This window comes from Polypterus senegalus, chromosome 8 (genome assembly GCF_016835505.1).
Source record: "Polypterus senegalus isolate Bchr_013 chromosome 8, ASM1683550v1, whole genome shotgun sequence".
NCBI classification, from domain to species: Eukaryota; Metazoa; Chordata; class Cladistia; order Polypteriformes; family Polypteridae; genus Polypterus; species Polypterus senegalus.
Window position 1 is genome coordinate 153,775,731 of NC_053161.1, and position 16,458 is coordinate 153,792,188.

At 40.6% G+C, this 16,458-nt stretch overlaps 1 protein-coding gene across 2 annotated transcripts in view; it reads left to right on the plus strand.

Annotated features, from left to right (window-relative positions):
• LOC120533183 (gastrula zinc finger protein XlCGF26.1-like) overlaps positions 1-4,010 on the plus strand; it is a 15,894-nt gene extending 11,884 nt beyond the window's left edge. For both annotated transcript variants that reach the window (XM_039759914.1, XM_039759915.1), the window contains exon 3: positions 2,155-4,010. In XM_039759914.1, the coding sequence (XP_039615848.1) occupies positions 2,155-3,500 (1,346 nt within the window). In that variant the 3' untranslated portion in view covers positions 3,501-4,010. The remainder of the gene's footprint in view (positions 1-2,154) is intronic.
• Positions 4,011-16,458: the final 12,448 nt, after the last annotated feature.

Genomic DNA, 16,458 nt, shown 5'->3' on the forward strand with positions numbered 1-16,458 from the left:
GATGTGAAAATCTCTTTTGATTTTTCACAAAGACACACATACAGTTAGGTCCATAAATATTTGGACAGAGACAGCTTTTTTCTAATTTTGGTTCTGTACATTACCACAATGAAGTTTAAATGAAACAACTCAGATACAGTTGAAGTGCAGACTTTCAGCTTTAATTCAGTGGGGTGAACAAAACGATTGCATAGAAATGTGAGGCAACTAAAGCATTTTTTTAACACAATCCCTTCATTTCAGGGGCTCAAAAGTAATTGGACAATCGACTCAAAGGCTATTTCATGGGCAGGTGTGTTCAAGTCCGTCGTTATGTTATTATCAGTTAAGCAGATAAAAGGCCGGTGAGTTGATTTGAGGTGTGGTGCTTGCATGTGGAAGATTTTGCTGTGAACAGACAACATGCGGTCAAAGGAGCTCTCCATGCAGGTGAAAGAAGCCATCATTAAGCTGTGAAAACAGAAAAAACCCATCCGAGAAATTGCTACAATATTATGAGTGGCAAAATCTACAGTTTGGTACATCCTGAGAAAGAAAGCAAGCACTGGTGAACTCACTGACGGAAAAAGACCCGGACGTCCACAGGAGACGACAGTGGTGGATGATCACAGAATCATTTCCATGGTGAAGAGAAACCCCTTCACAACAGCCAGCCAAGTGAACAACACTCTCCAGGGCTTGTTAGGCGTATCGACATCCAAGTCTACCGTAAAGAGAAGACTGCATGAAAGTAAATACAGAGGGTGCACTGCAGGGTGCAAGCCACTCATAAGCCTCAAGAATAGAAAGGCTAGATTGGACTTTGCTAAAGAACATCTATAAAAGCCAGCACAGTTCTGGAAAAACATTCTTTGGACAGATGAAACCAAGATCAACCTCTACCAGAATGATGGCAAGAAAAAGTATGGAGAAGGCATGGAACAGCTCATTATCCAAAGCATACCACATCATCTGTAAAACATGGTGGAGGCAGTTTGATGGCTTGGGCGTGCATGGCTGCCGGTGGCACTGGGACACTAGTGTTTATTGATGATGTGACACAGGACAGAAGCAGCCGAATGAATTCTGAGGTGTTCAGAGACATACTGTCTGCTCAGATCCAGCTAAATGCAGTCAAATTGATTGGGCGCTTCATGATACAGATGGACAATGACCCAAACCATACAGCAAAAGCAACCCAGGCGTGTATTAAAGCAAAGAAGTGGAAAATTCTTGAATGGCCAAGTCAGTCACCTGATCTTAACCCAATTGAACAGGCATTTCACTTGTTGAAGACTAAACTTTGGACAGAAAGGCCCACAAACCAACAGCAACTGAAAGCCACTGCAGTAAAGGCCTGGCAGAGCATTAAAAAGGAGGAAACCTAGGATCTGGTGATGTCCAGGAGTTCAAGACTTCAGGCTGGCATTGCCAGCAAAGGGTTTTCAACCAAGTATTAAAATGTTCATTTCTATTTCCAGTTATTTAATTTGTCCAATTACTTTTGAGCCCCTGAAATGAAGGGATTGTGTTAAAAAAATGCTTTAGTTGCCTCACATTTTTATGCAATCTTTTTGTTCAATCCACTGAATTAAAGCTGAAAGTCTGCACTTCAACTGCATCTGAGTTGTTTCATTTAAAATTCATTGTGGTAATGTACAGAACCAAAATTAGAAAAAAGTTGTCTCTGTCAAAATATTTATGGACCTAACTGTACGTGTTAAAATCAACTTTCTCAGCACTTTGAAATGTCAGAATCTGCACTTAACTTAATAGCAAGCTTTTGACCCCATTACCAAATGTCAATTTACTTAAGCAAAAAAATCAAAAGGTCATTCCTTTGAATGCGAATCTTCAAATTATAAAGTGTAAGTAAACCGTTTTGCTAAACAGTTATTATTAAATTAATTCTGTCCACTTTCATGTATTTTGGTGTCATTTGAGGAAACGTAGAGTAATTTGTGGGGGCCAGGGAATGCTTACATTTCTAACATTTAAATGAATGGTAATTGTGCGTTTGCCTTATGAAAATTCACCTTCCAAAGGATTTTTCAGAACTGTTATTAGCTTTGCAAAGGGGGAGAGGCCTGTAACTTTCAATAGTTTTCTTTAGCATTTAAATGGCTTCTTTGAAAGTAAACTCCTTAACCGCAGTCATTTTTGTTTATTAAACAGACTCCCAAGACGATGGCAGCTGCCCTGTGTCTTCACCTAATGAGGCATCACGTCCGGACAGAGTTGCAGGTAAACTAAATCAGAATGGAGCTAAGATGCGTGCTGTTGGAGAACGTGGCAAGAATTCCTGGCGTAAAATTTGTCTTCTGGCACAAGTCAGAAGCCATAATGGAGAAACCCTTTTTTGCTGCACAGACTGTGATAAGCAATTTACACGAATCAATTCTCTTCAAGAGCACAAGAGAGTTCATACTGGAGAGAAGCCATATTGCTGTATGGAGTGTGGCAGACAGTTTTCTCGAAAGAATTGTTTTTATGCACATAAAAAAGTTCATAATGGGGAGAAGCCATATTGCTGTACGGTATGTGGCAAGAAATTTGCACGGAAAAGTTCTCTTCGAATACACAATAAATCTCATACTGGGGAAAAACCCTATTCCTGTACTGAATGCAACAAGATGTTTACCCTCCTAAGTAGTCTTCAGAGGCACAAACGGACACACAAGTTGTCATATTGCTGTACGATATGTGAACAGCAATTCAGCAATGCAGGTGCTCTTCAGGAACATGACAGAACTCATACTAGAGAGAAGCCCCATTCATGCCAAGAATGTGGCAAGAATTTCAAGTGGAAAAGCTACCTGCGTAGGCACAAGCAAATGCACACTGGAGAGAAGCCCTATTCCTGTATAGAATGTGACAAGAAGTTCAGTCATGCAAGCAGCCTGAAGAGGCACAAGAGACTTCACACTGGGGAACGGCCATATGGCTGCGTGGAGTGTGGCAAACAGTTCACCTATTCAAGTGCTCTCCAAGAGCATGAGAAGAGTCACACTGGAGAAAAGCCGCATTGCTGTGCAAAATGTGGTAAGCAGTTCTCAACTTTAGATGCTCTTCAGGAACACGATAAAATTCACCCTGGTCAGAATATCTATTGCTGTCACGAATGTGGCAAACAATTCATGTGGAAAAGTCACTTTGACATACACAAAAGAATTCACACTGGAGAGAAGCCATATAGTTGTGCCTTGTGTGGCAAGACATTCGGACATCTGAGTTCTTTTCTGAAACACAAGAAAATCCACACAGGTGAGAAGCAATATTTCTGTAAACAGTGTGGCAAGTGCTTTACCCTAAAAAACTGTCTTCAAGCCCATGAGAGAATCCACACTGGGGAGAAGCCCTATTGCTGCAATGAATGTGGCAAGCGATTTCGGGCGTTTGGTACTTGGTCGAGACACCAGATCGTTCATACTCAGGAGAAGCCATATGGCTGCATTGAATGTGGCAAGCAATTTAGGGCGTTTGTTACTTGGAAGAGACACCAAATCCTTCATGCTGGCTAGAGGCCATATTGCTGCAATGAATGTGGCAAGCGATTTACAGCGATTGGAGACACAAGTGTTCATATCACTGTACAGAATGCGGCAAGAGATTTGTACAAGTAGATCATCTTCAAAGTCATAGAAAAATTCACACAAAACAGAAAACCAGCCAAACAGAAATGGAGACTGCTACTCTTTGAGAAACCGTATTACTTTCAAGTAATGATCCTTAACCTTTTTTTGACTCACGGACCCCTTTAAGAATCTGATGAAAGCGATAGACCCCCTTCCCCAGAAATATTCACACAAACACAATTTGCATGCAACGAATAGAACATTGTCGGGCAACCAATTTTCTAGGGGCGCCGTGAAAACTTTTGTAAAATATTTAAAATTGGTAGTGTTTTTGAACTTTTGGTTGATTAAAAAGATAATGTTTAAAAATATATATGTTATGTTGTTAGATAACTGAACATCATACGGAAATGAAGTCTAAGAAACGCGAGAGACTTCAAGTGATCGACAAGGGAACGCGCGTCTGTCTTTCGAAAATTGATCCTCGCATCAATCTCATATGTGCTGAAAAACAATCTCGACGTTCACATTAATTAAATTTAACATTTATCCTTCGATTCCTTTATTAATAAAATGTCTTTCAAACTTGTAAAATGAACTGTTTTTATTGGCGATTGTCCATAGATTGTGTCGTCACGACTTTATTTATGGACAGTCCCTCAGGTGCGCCGCAAAAGAAAATTTTTGGACATAGTGCGCCGCAACTCGAAAAAGGTTGCCTTTCACTGGACTGGGTTCACCGACAAAAGCGCGATAGACATATGCGCCCGACAAAACCGCAACCGACAAATGAGCGCCGACAAACCCGCTAACTGGTTTTCGACAAATGCGCGCCGACAAAATCGCGAGAGAGGCCAAGAGAGTGGGACTCCCTTTGCTGCAATTCTTCCTACAAATGCAGGGCGTGATCTTAAGGACTATCTGCGTGCCGTGCTGATGGCATGCGCGTCTCATAATATTGACTTCTAAAATAAACATAATTATATATGCATTAGCTAGTAATTCGTATTTAATGAAAGTTTCGCGATTTTGTCTGAGTGATTTCGACGGCGCGTTTTAATCGGCGCTATTTTGTCGGTGCGCATATGTCTATTGCGCAAATGACGGGTCACAATAGAATGTACTTTGTTTATCGAGATTTGATTGTCTCATACGTATATGACATGCACAATGTATTATTAAACTTTAAAGTACACAATCTAAAAAAAAAAACTTCTTTTTATGAAAAATTCATGGCCACTTATAATTATGAAATACAATTCTCTTGTGCAAATTTAAACAGACCTGCTATTACTACATTTTCTACTACCACTACATCTACTCTAAATCAACAGTACCGGGCTGTATAGTGAATAAATGTTCATTTTTATCTGACTCTCATGGACCCTGTGAAGCCCATGCATGGACCCCTTAGGGGTCCATGGAACCTCAGGTTTAAAAAGCCCTGCTCTAAAGAAAGTGGTAAATGACTTACAAAAATGTCTCCTCAGTGGCACAAGCCAAAGATTACAGAATAAAGGCACCTTTCAGGAAAGGCCAGCGATTCTTGCAGGAAGACTCTTTATCAGCACTAGTGTTTGGATGGCAGGGATTCTATTAAGCACCGGGCTCCACAAATGAGATCAAAACCAGCTCATCATCTGGAACGTTCAAGTAATAACTCACCTCCCCAAGTAGACAGCCTAAAGCTGCAAAGCACGAATAAGTGGGACATACACTGGAACTGCAATTGTGCTGAAGACTCTAAAAAGCTTGTGAAAACGTCATGAGTAGAGAAGACTGATGTTGTTTATTCCAGTACTACAATTTTAAAAAGTGGCATTTGTATAAATTGTAATTACGAGGTATTCTGAAGCCAAGGACTGATTTTATGGTACTGATAATACGCCGTATAGGAAACATGATGTGAGCAAACTTGTGTGGCTAATTTAGGCGAAAGCATGCTCGAGGTGGTGGAAAGGTGTTGTTTCAGAGCAGAGTTATATTAAAGTACCTCTCCTCCCAAAAATGATACATTTTTTTATGTTACCACATGTAGTTTGGAATGATGGCCAAGAAAAAAATGTTAATCTCATAATTTTATGCAGAATGGGGTTGAAAATAAGAGTTGTTGATAGAATAGGTGTCTTTGATGAACAAAACTGGCCAACATCAAACGATATCAAAAATACCCATAAAAGAAATTTTACATTATTCATGTCACATAATATACTCACAACATCCCAAACAGATGAATTTTTACTTAAAATATTAGGGTGTTTTACTGTGTTGGCCATTATGGATGTAGTGAGAAGTCAAGCCAAATGACCCCTTTTATTGGCTAAATAAAATGATTACAATATGCAGGCTTTCAAGGCAACTTGGGCCCCTTCTTCAGGCAAGATGTAATACAGAGACTGGAGTTCCCTGTGTTTATATAGACAGTAGGACAGGTACAGCGCTGGAAATCCATTTTCTCCTTTTTTGCATTTCGTTAAGAAGAAGATGTAGCTGTCCATGCGTGCCAGTTCCTTCCACCAGTTCTTCAATTCCATGTAGTAGCGGTACATTTCGGAGTCTTGTATATCTGTAGCACTAGAGTGTCGTGCTGTGTTGGCCATTGTGAATGTAGTGAGAAGTCAAGAAAAATTACTCCTTTTATTGGCTAACTAAGAATATGACAATATGCAAGCTTTCAAGGCAACTCCGGCCCCTTCTTCAGGCAAAATGTAATCAATTACACATTACATGATGTAATCAATTACCAATTACAAAATGTAATCAATTACAAAATGAAATCAATTACCATTATAAATTACACAATGTAATCAATTGCAAATTTCACAATGTAATTAATTACAAATTACAAAATGTAATCAATTACAATTACAAATTACAAAATGTAATCAATTACCATTATAAATTACATCTTGCCTGAAGAAGGGGCCTGAGTTGCCTCGACAGCTTGCATATTGTCATCTTTTTAGTCATTTTGTTTGACTTCTCACTACTTGCAATACTGTTGAAACAACTTCTGCAAAACAGTCTTGTGAATGAAAACAGAATGTGCTTAAACACAAACAAGCTTTCTTGTCATGACCTATTCATTCATTCACACCACAGGATTATTTAGTGACAGTCTGTGAAACTGTGCAGGTAAATGGACCTTCTGCTTGTTGAAGCATCTTGGCTATGCACAAATCTGAGGCCGATTCTATTCCTGACAATATTTCCACATGCTTTTCTATGTTAACATTTAGTTCTACTCCTCTCTCAACGCACTTTATACTGTTGATATCACATGAAGTGCAATGTTCCCTGATGAATAAGCTGATAGTGGGCCGAACCCATGACCACTGAATGGATGGGGGCCAGTAAACAGTCCAAGCAGTCATCCGTGTTTCTACTCATGAGAGCGATCTTGGAGAGTGGTTTAATTCACAATATTTTTGTAAAAAGATGTGTTGGGGACATTGTGAGCATAAGACTGGATGACGACTTGGATAATGTGACACTAGTAACGCGATATTTTTTCCATAGACTTTTTGATATCGGTTGCTATTGTCCAGCGTTGGTCACCATAGTTGCTCAGTCTATCAGAAACTTTATCTCAATTCTGAATGAAAACACAAGAGAACTTTTTTTTTTTCCAGCCATCAGTACAAACTACACGGTTTAATATGTAAAAAATATTTCATTTTCTGGGAGAAGTATTCCTTTAATTTTGGAAAAACCACACTTGAGTCAATTGTCTAGTTAGATGGTGTGCTTTCACTTTGTCCATTCAGAATAGTTATCTTCGGATGCAAAGCAATGACAGATAATTGGGAAAATCCAAAAGACAGAACGTAGGAGCAACAGCCAAGGAGGAATCTCTTATTCTTGTCAGTTTTAGAAGTGCAGTAATGCTGCTATTTCTGTATGCTTTTCAAAATGTTCCCAAGTTCCAGTTCAGTACAAATAACTACATTCGTAATTGTATTCCAACCTGGGTTGCAATTTTGTGTAGCTTAAAAGAACTACCTGACCGACTTGATGTTTTGAAAATAAACAGAGATGGATTGGCAAATAATACGTTTGGTTATGTTGTTTCAGTTATTGGATATAATATAATATTTATCCTTCTATATAAAAGCGGTCAGGATTGTCCTTCCGTCCCGTGAGTGCTACGCAGGCGCGGAGTTTCACACGCCCGCCCATTTTGCAATGCACGATGGGATTTGTAGTTTTGTTTTTCCAGGTAAAAGATGATTTTCTACTCCAGACTGTGCGATTTCTTCTTCTTCTTCTTTCTTACTATATAAAAGCGGTCGGGATTCTCCTTCCGTCCCGTGAGTGGAAAGCGTAGCAGTTTTCCGCTTATCACAGACTTACTACTTGCAGCTTGCTGTACGAAGCGACATGATACGAGCAGAGTTCTGGTGCTCCCATCGTTCCCTTGCTTTTGTGCGCGATGCGCTGGAAAAATACACAAAATTATGTCTCTGGAAATAATTAATGTCGATGGAGTACAAATGCCTCACCGCGTAGTAAATATCAGGGGGGTTCAAAAGGGCGACCTCAATATAGAATAAAAGTTTAAATTTCATCACAAAAATAACAGAAACTACGAGTATTAAAGTAATACCGCTGAAATGCAATATAACCAAATGAATGAGTTTGTATAAAATATCAAATTGATCTACATATTGAATTGCCTTAAGAAGTGGTCAACTTAAAAGTCGGGTCAGCCTAGTAATAATGATAATAACAAAATATAAATATTGGATATAAACGAAGGATGATATGCGGAGACCTCTGTAAGAACTGTGTGCCGTTCTGATCTCCATGCTACAACAAAGTCACAGCATCGTTGGAGTAAAGGACATGTTCTGCTGTGACAAACTTTAACCGATCTGGCTGTGTGGTGACCTAATGACGGCCCTTAAAATTCTTGAAGGCACAATAAATGTGATCCATCTGAATTAGAAAATGTTTTAAGTTAAACACAAGTGTAAATCAAAAAGGGCAATTTGAAAGTTAGTCAGTAACCTCAATGGGTAGACGCTGATGCAATACGGCACGGTGGCGATGGCTTATGGGTAATTCAAACAAGCGCAGTGCAGTGCCATTAGTCTAGTTGAAGCCAAGGTCATATTAACATGGGCGCTTCACTGAGGGATTGCCCCAATTGTTGAACAGTGGCACAGCAGAGAGGAGTCTTTGGGCAGAGGGAGTTAAACCTGCTAAAATTCACAGAAGGACGTTGGCTCGGTGCGAAAGTGAAAACCGGTTTAAAGTGGAGAGAACAAGTGTAGCTGATGAAGCTCGATCTGGTCGACCATCAGCATCACACACACAAGCCCACATTGACATGACGAATGCCTCCATCAGAGAAGACCGACGGTTCACGTTGTCCATTGTTGGCTGCACATTTGGATATCGGCTCTAGCTCTGCACACGCCCTGGCGCAGGACGACTTGGGGCACCATACATTTTGTGCAATGTGGGTACTCAAACAGCTTACTGATGTGCACAGTGAACTCCAGCAGGTTTCACTCCATCTGCCCAAAGAAATCGCATTATGGCTCCCTGTTCAACAATGGTGCAGGCCTGCAAGAGGGCATCTGTGTTCATTTGAGCTTCGCGTCGACTACACTAACAGCAGAACTACCCATGAGCCACGGGGAACGTGTTGTATGCCATCAGCTTCTCTACACTGCAGTTACGGTGTAAATTTCGCATTGCCTTTTCTTTTTAATGTACCCATGGAACAAATCGGGTAGTCAAGGGCATGGGTGGAAATAAGGGGAAGGGTATCATCATCATCATCATCAAATGAACTTTTTGGACCAAATGGGGTCCTTTAGTTTGTTTTATTTCTTCCTGTATGTTGGGCTGAATGGCCATTTCTGGTCCAAAGCTTTCTTACAGTGTGGGTTAACCCAGACAGTTAATACAAAGTGCCTTCTCTAGGAATCTCACATTCACGCTGCTCTGATTTTAAAAATAAAATAAATGCCCATTTTTAGTCCTCTTTTATTCTTGTTCAAGAATACTCTCCCACCCATGCTCATGGAATACTGAAATATGTCCGCTTTTATGCTCCTGACTAGTTTTGAAACAGTGCAAATTTCCTTTGTTTTATTTATCATTTGTGTTTTTTTTCCATGAAATGTGATAACTCGTTTGCTACTAAAATTCTATTGGAGATCAGCAGCTCTGTGTTTTAATAGAATCTTTCCCTGTCCTTGATACCAACACGTCTGAATGTGTAAAACTTTATGCAGAACGGAGTCACTGAATCCTTTAATAGCAAAAGTTAGTTTGGTTAGGGTGGTTGTTTTTTTTGTTTGTTTGATGCGTTGGATCCTTTAAGTCTCATTCTTCTTAAATAGAATTATTTTTGGTTATTTTAAGCAACATCAGCGGCTTGATGATATTTATGTTGGGGTCACATGCAACACTATGTTCCCATTTTTGGATACTTAAATAAATAAATGAATAAATAGATAATTCTTTACTGGTGCCGTTTGTTTAGTTCTCTAGTTACTGAATCTGTGTCCTTGTTCTTCTAATTCTGGTTTTGGCACATAACTGGAGTGTCTTTCAAGTTCGGACCCTTACTTTATTTAACAATAAACATTTCAGCTCCTGATCCAACCTTTTCTTGCAGTCTGCGTCAGGTCTGATTCTTTACATGAAATGAAGAGGAGCCGCCCAGCAGGTGATGTATAACCGATGTCACAGATGAAATATTTAATGAATTTTAGTTTGATACGTGATGCAAGTGCCATAGTGGATGGAATGGTGTCCTGACTGGGATGGAAGGTGAACTCTTGCCTGGCTGGGAGGTCATAATGGAAGGGCAGCATGAAAGGAGGGCACAGCCTGGCCGGGATGGTTATTGATTCCTATCCCAGTCGGGATAAAAGAATATTGGATGGACTGGGAGATTCTGAACAGTCCATCTGTTACTATGAGAAGGGGGTGCTGCTCCTCTGGTTTGGCTCCAGTCTGGACACCTGCAAGGTTGCCTGGGACTTGTAGTTTTGAAGGGTGACCCTTCTTTTGGGGACCTTAGGTGCCACCAGAAGCTTGATCATACAACTGATGAAAAACATGAAAATGAATGCTTGAGTGAAAGAGTGTCAGGAGTGATTTGTGACAGACGGGTATCAGCAAGAGTGAAAGGGAAGGTCTACAGGACGGTAGTGGGACCAGCTATGTTATATGGGGTGGAGACAGAGACACTGACCACAAAGCAGGAGACAGAGATGGAGGTGGCAGAGTTAAAGATGCTAAGATTTGCATTGGGTGTGACGAGGAAGGACAGGATTAGAAGGGAGGACATTAGATGGTTGGCTCAGGTTTGGAGACAAAGTCAGAGAGGCGAGATTGCGTTGGTTTGGACATGTGCAGAGGAGAGATGCTGGGTATATTGGGAGAAGGATGTTAAAGATAGAGCTACCAGGCAAGAGGAAAAGAGGAAGGTCTATGAGAAGGTTTATGGATGTGGTGAGAGAGGACATGCAGGTGATGGGTGTAACAGAACAAGATGGAGAAGACAGAAAGATATGGAAGAAGATGATCCACTGTGGTGACCCCTAATGGGAGCAGATAGAAGAAGAAGAAGATATTTTCCTGTAAAAATAATGCATGAATTTTGTACTTTGTGCATATTGCATACAGCATGTTCAAGAGTAAGGAGCTCCAGTCAGGTTGTAGTTATAACCCTGGATAAAAAAAAAATAAATAAATAAAAAAATATATATATATAGTTATATATATATAGTTATATATAGTATACAGAAGAGTACTCAGTTTGTTACGTAGTACTTCTGATACATCTGACTACTGATGGCACTGTAATTGAGGCTCAATGTCTTAGAAAATTTCCCAGGCGAAGCAGAGTAGCACAGCTAGGAACATCGTATGCACCTCTCTTATATTCTTTTGTTACTTCATCACAAAATCGCAGCACTTTTGTGAAAGGCGAAGCCATGCTGAGTGTTCTCTAAACCTTCTTTTCTTTCAATGTTTTCCTTAATAATTGTTACAATTAAATTAACCAAGATGCGTGTTATACTTACTAGCCTAATGCTTTTATAGGCCACCAAACCATGCAAACAGTTTCCCAAATCACTTGGTCCACCTTACCTCAGATTGTTCTTCTTATTTAATAAGCTTGAATTTTTAAACTTTTCTTACTCTACTTTCAGAAAACACCTCTAAAATGTCAGGTTATATAGCGCCCTGATGTGTGGAGTACAAGTCACAGGAGGTTCAGCTCAAACTTTATAACACACTGGTGAGGCCTCATCTGGAGTACTAGGTGCAGTTTTGGTCTCCAGGCTACAAAAAGGACATAGCAGTGCTAGAAAAGGTCCAGAGAAGAGCGACTAGGCTGATTCCAGGTCTACAGGGGTTGAATTATGAGGAAAGATTAAAAGAGCTGAGCCTTTACAGTTTAAGCAAAAGAAGATTAAGAGGTGACATGATTGAAGTGTTTAAAATTATGAAGGGAATTAGTACAGTGGATCAAGACTTGTATTTTAACATGAGTTCATCAAGAACACGGGGACACAGTTGGAAACTTGTTAAGGGTAAATTTTGCATAAACATTAGGAAGTTTTTCTTTTCTTTACAGAAAGAACCAGAGACACTTGGAATAAGCTACCAAGTAGTGTGGTAGACCGTAGGACTTCAGGGACTTTCAAAACTCGACTTGATGTTCTTTTAGAAGAATGAAGTAGATAGGACAGACAAGCTGTCTTGGGTTTGAATGGCCTGTTCTGATCCTCATCCAGATTGCTCTAATTTTCTAGTATGGTGCTGACATTTAGAAGACATTCAGAAAAGTGATATATTTTTTTTATTCTACAGGTTCAAATCCTCAACTTTTGATCGTTGCCTTTTTCCATTTACCTTTTACTTCAGCATGTGCTCCTTTAATTTGTGTCCAGATCTTGGCAGTTACGGACACACAGTGCACACCCCGGCTCAAATGGCACCAAAATGTTGAAGCAGAGTCCTTCCTTCAGCGTCCTGTTCATTTGTGTGCAAAGTAGAAAGAAAAGGTTTAACTGGGTGGTCCTCAAGTTCAGTCAGGTGTTCACCCCGACCATCTTCTGCTTTTAACTGGACTCGTGCCTTCATTGGGCCAGCTGGTATTTTTTTGTGTGTGTCACAGGAGGTTTGGTGAATTCTTTTTCTCTTTCTTGCTTCTTCAGGATTTTGCTCTTTTTGAATGCCCAGGTTATTGAAGGCTTTTCTTATGAATTAGCATACAGGTGACATTAGACGTAGCTGCTGCTGCTCCCCTTCAGCACTCGGTGGCACTGGCGCCTGTGTTTGCACCACAGCTTATTAAACACTCACCACTGCACTGCCATTTGTTTTTATAGTGCCTTGTATTTACACACCGACTGAAACCAAAGCACGTTGTTATCTGGAATGGGAAAGCTCAAGTTCTGCCTTGTGTCCTTTTAGCTCGCAGCTGGGCAGGGAGACATTACAAGCTGCCAAACAGACACACAAGCTCTTCAGATGCACTTTTCCCTAATGAGGTCCTGGTACAGGCCACCTTCATTCAAGGCCGCACTTGGTCAGCTTTCTGTGCAGAGACTGTGGCTCCAGCTCCTCCACTGCTTCACCAGACTGGCAGGACATAGGACTATGCAGGATCAGGTCAGCCTCAAGTGACCACACCAGAGCTTTGGTGGTCACAACTGTCCAGCTGTGCCGGTGCGGTCATGATTGTTAACCCCTTCTGAGTTTTAACATCCAGCAATGTGACCCTGTGTCTGCCAGTGGCCAACAAGCTTAGGTTAGGCCAGGAACGGGAGGACGTCTACTGAGCAGAGTCAGAGCTGCAGTGCTGGTCCTGCAAGACGTTGAAGGGTTGCAGTCCACTGCTGCTACTCGGAGGTTCCTTCCTTCAGGTCAGCTAAGCTAGCATTTGTTCTGGGAAATATGTCACATTAAAAAAAAGATGGAAGATGTCATTTGGGGGGTGAAGAAACATTTTGCAGAACAAACGCAAATCCAGCTGATCTGACAAAAAGGAACCTTGCAGTCCATCCAGCATCCAGAGAACTGCAACATGCACAGGGGCCATTGGTACCTTTCACATTTCTCTTGTTGTGCTCTTCTGGTTTTCCTTTTTTCCCTCATTTATTGTTATTTCTACAAGAAAGACTTTTCAGTCCTATGATGAGTGTTTCGTGACCCTTTTCCATAATTATACTGTACATAAAAATAAGATCGGCACATTGGCCTGGATTGCCTCAAGGAGAGGAAGAACAAGCTGGCAGCGAGGAGTGCTTTGTAGTCCAAGTAAAGAGCACAGAATCCGACAGTTTCAATGAAGGAAAAATCTCCTTCTCACCGTAAGGAAGAACCTCAAGAAAATGTCAGTCATTATCCAACCTGCTATATCCTAACACAGGGTCACGGGGCCTGCTGGAGCCAATCCCAGCCAGCATAGGGTGCAAGGCAGGAACAAATCCCCAGGCAGGACGCCAGCCCACCGCAGGGGACACACCAAGCACACAGTAGGGACAATTTAGAATCGCCAATGCACTTAACCTTCATGTCTTTGGACTGTGGGTGGAAACCCACGCAGACACGGGGAGAACATGCAAACTCCATGCAGGGAGGACCCGGGAAACCATCTCCGTACTGCGCCACCGTGCCGCCCTCAAGCTCAAGAAAATGTATCGAGGCCAAATTAGATAAACGTGTTTACCGAAGGGTGGACTAGTAGACATCCCTGATCTCACATCTCTGCTGTCTGTCTACGTGGAGTTCTCCCTGTGTATCTGTGTGTGATGCTCTTTTTATTCCCCCCCACACATACTCTGATTTTCTTCCCCCTTCCTCAAAGATGTGCATGGCAGGGTTATTATGATCCTAAACCAAAGGAGGGTGAGCCCTGTGGTGGACTGGCGCTGCCCACGCTTGTCTGCTCTGTGGTGCACAGCGGCGTCTGGATGAGCACCTTACCGTATCAAGGAGGGTGGAGAAAGCGTCCTAACACCTTCTAGATTGTTAAAAGGTCAGTTGTTGGCTAAGTGCACCCAATATCTAAGAGGGGGTCTCCAAACTTTGTTTTGTGGGTTGAATGTTTTAAAGCATATTCTCAATAATCAATCCATCTATATAATAAAATCCAACATCCATGCGCAGAACTTAAATACGGTAGTTAGGTCCCGTTAATTAATCAGTGCCCAGTGCCATCTCCATTATTAAAAAAAAAAAAAACAAACAGCCAAGAGATATAATTTCATAATTTCAACACTGAGTTTTGTGATTGTATTTGAAACTGTGCAGAAAAGTATCAGAATTTGAATTGCCTTCATACGGAAGCGTATTAGGGCCACGGTGAAAGAAAAAAAAACTAAATGTCGAGATTAAACTCGACATGCTTACTTTATTCTCGTAGTTTGTCATTAAAGTAGAACATTGTAAAATAAACGTCATCGTAAAATGAATATGTAATTTTGTTTATGCACCTAATGTTGATGAGAAAGAATTTATACAAAATGTATTTGCATCCATTCCCAGTCTGAACACTCATAAAGTTATAATGGCTGGGGACTTTAATTGTGTTCTTAATCCACTTTTAGATAGGACTAGACAGGCAACTAACACCGCAAAGATAATTACAAAGTCGATTTGTCCTTAACTCATTTTTTCTTTTTGTAAAAACTTGATTAATTTGTATGGCTTGCAATAAAACTAATAATAAAAAAAATGAATATGTAATTTAGTAGATTTTCCCAAACCCCGTCATAAGTTATGTAGCGCATGAAATGCTTTGTGTTGTGTTCCCCGTGCCATACTAATCACTACGTGCCTCTTAAACTGACTTCCTCTGCACAAGCTGCGATCACCACACACAATCCATTCACTTCGTGATATTCCTGCTCCCTGAACATTTACAACACTAAGATAAATACTTGATATCATTTTCATGATGAAATGTATTAAAGCATGTGGGGGCACAGTGGCGTGGTGGTTGTACTGCTGCCTTACAGCAAGGAGGTCCCGGGTGTTCCCTGCCTTGAATTTGCATGTTTTTCTGGTGGGTTTACTCGGCGTGCTTCAGTTTCCTTTCAAAGTCATGTAGGACGTGGGATTTTGTTATGTATTATTGACCCTGCTAATGTATGTGTTGCTCGTATTCACCCTGCGATGTGCTGGCGCCCCATTCAGGATTTGCTCCTGCCTCGCACACAATGCTTGCTGGGATGGGCGCAACCCTGAATGGATGGCATATTTAAAAATGTATAACCAAGATTTTTTTAAACTTCTGAACACTCTGTGGTCTAGGTTTATAACTAGTTTTAATTTTACAAAGACGTTTATCGTGTGGTGATTGGTTATGTGCAGAGAAAGAAAAAGGAAGGCTAGGAACTCGGGTTTTGGTACGTCAGATAGAGACAGCATGTATGCAATAAAGAAAGCCCAATCAGAAGAACATCCATTTAATCCTGTGTTCGTGTCTCCGACCACCAGATCACAAACCCAACATTTACACGATATTTCAGTTAAACCTGTGCGATACCCATTCATACATCCAGTTTTTTGAAGCCTCGTCACACCTGCCATAAAGTTCTCTACACTGAACGTACATCTGGGGACCCCTTACTGCGAGGAAGCAGCACTACCGCCTCACTACCATGCATGTTTAATAGCTGCTTTAATACATTTCATCACGAAAATGATATCAAGTATATTATGGAGGAATATTTCGGACAAAATGAAATAAATAAATAAATGCGTAAATAAATAAAAGTACTGTGAAATGTGAGCATAAATAAATAAATGTGTCATGAAATGAGATCCTAAATAAATAAATATGTCATGAAATATGTTTTTCGTTGCTTATTTATTTATTTCATTTTGTCTTTAACATTCCTGCAAACCGTCATGAAATACG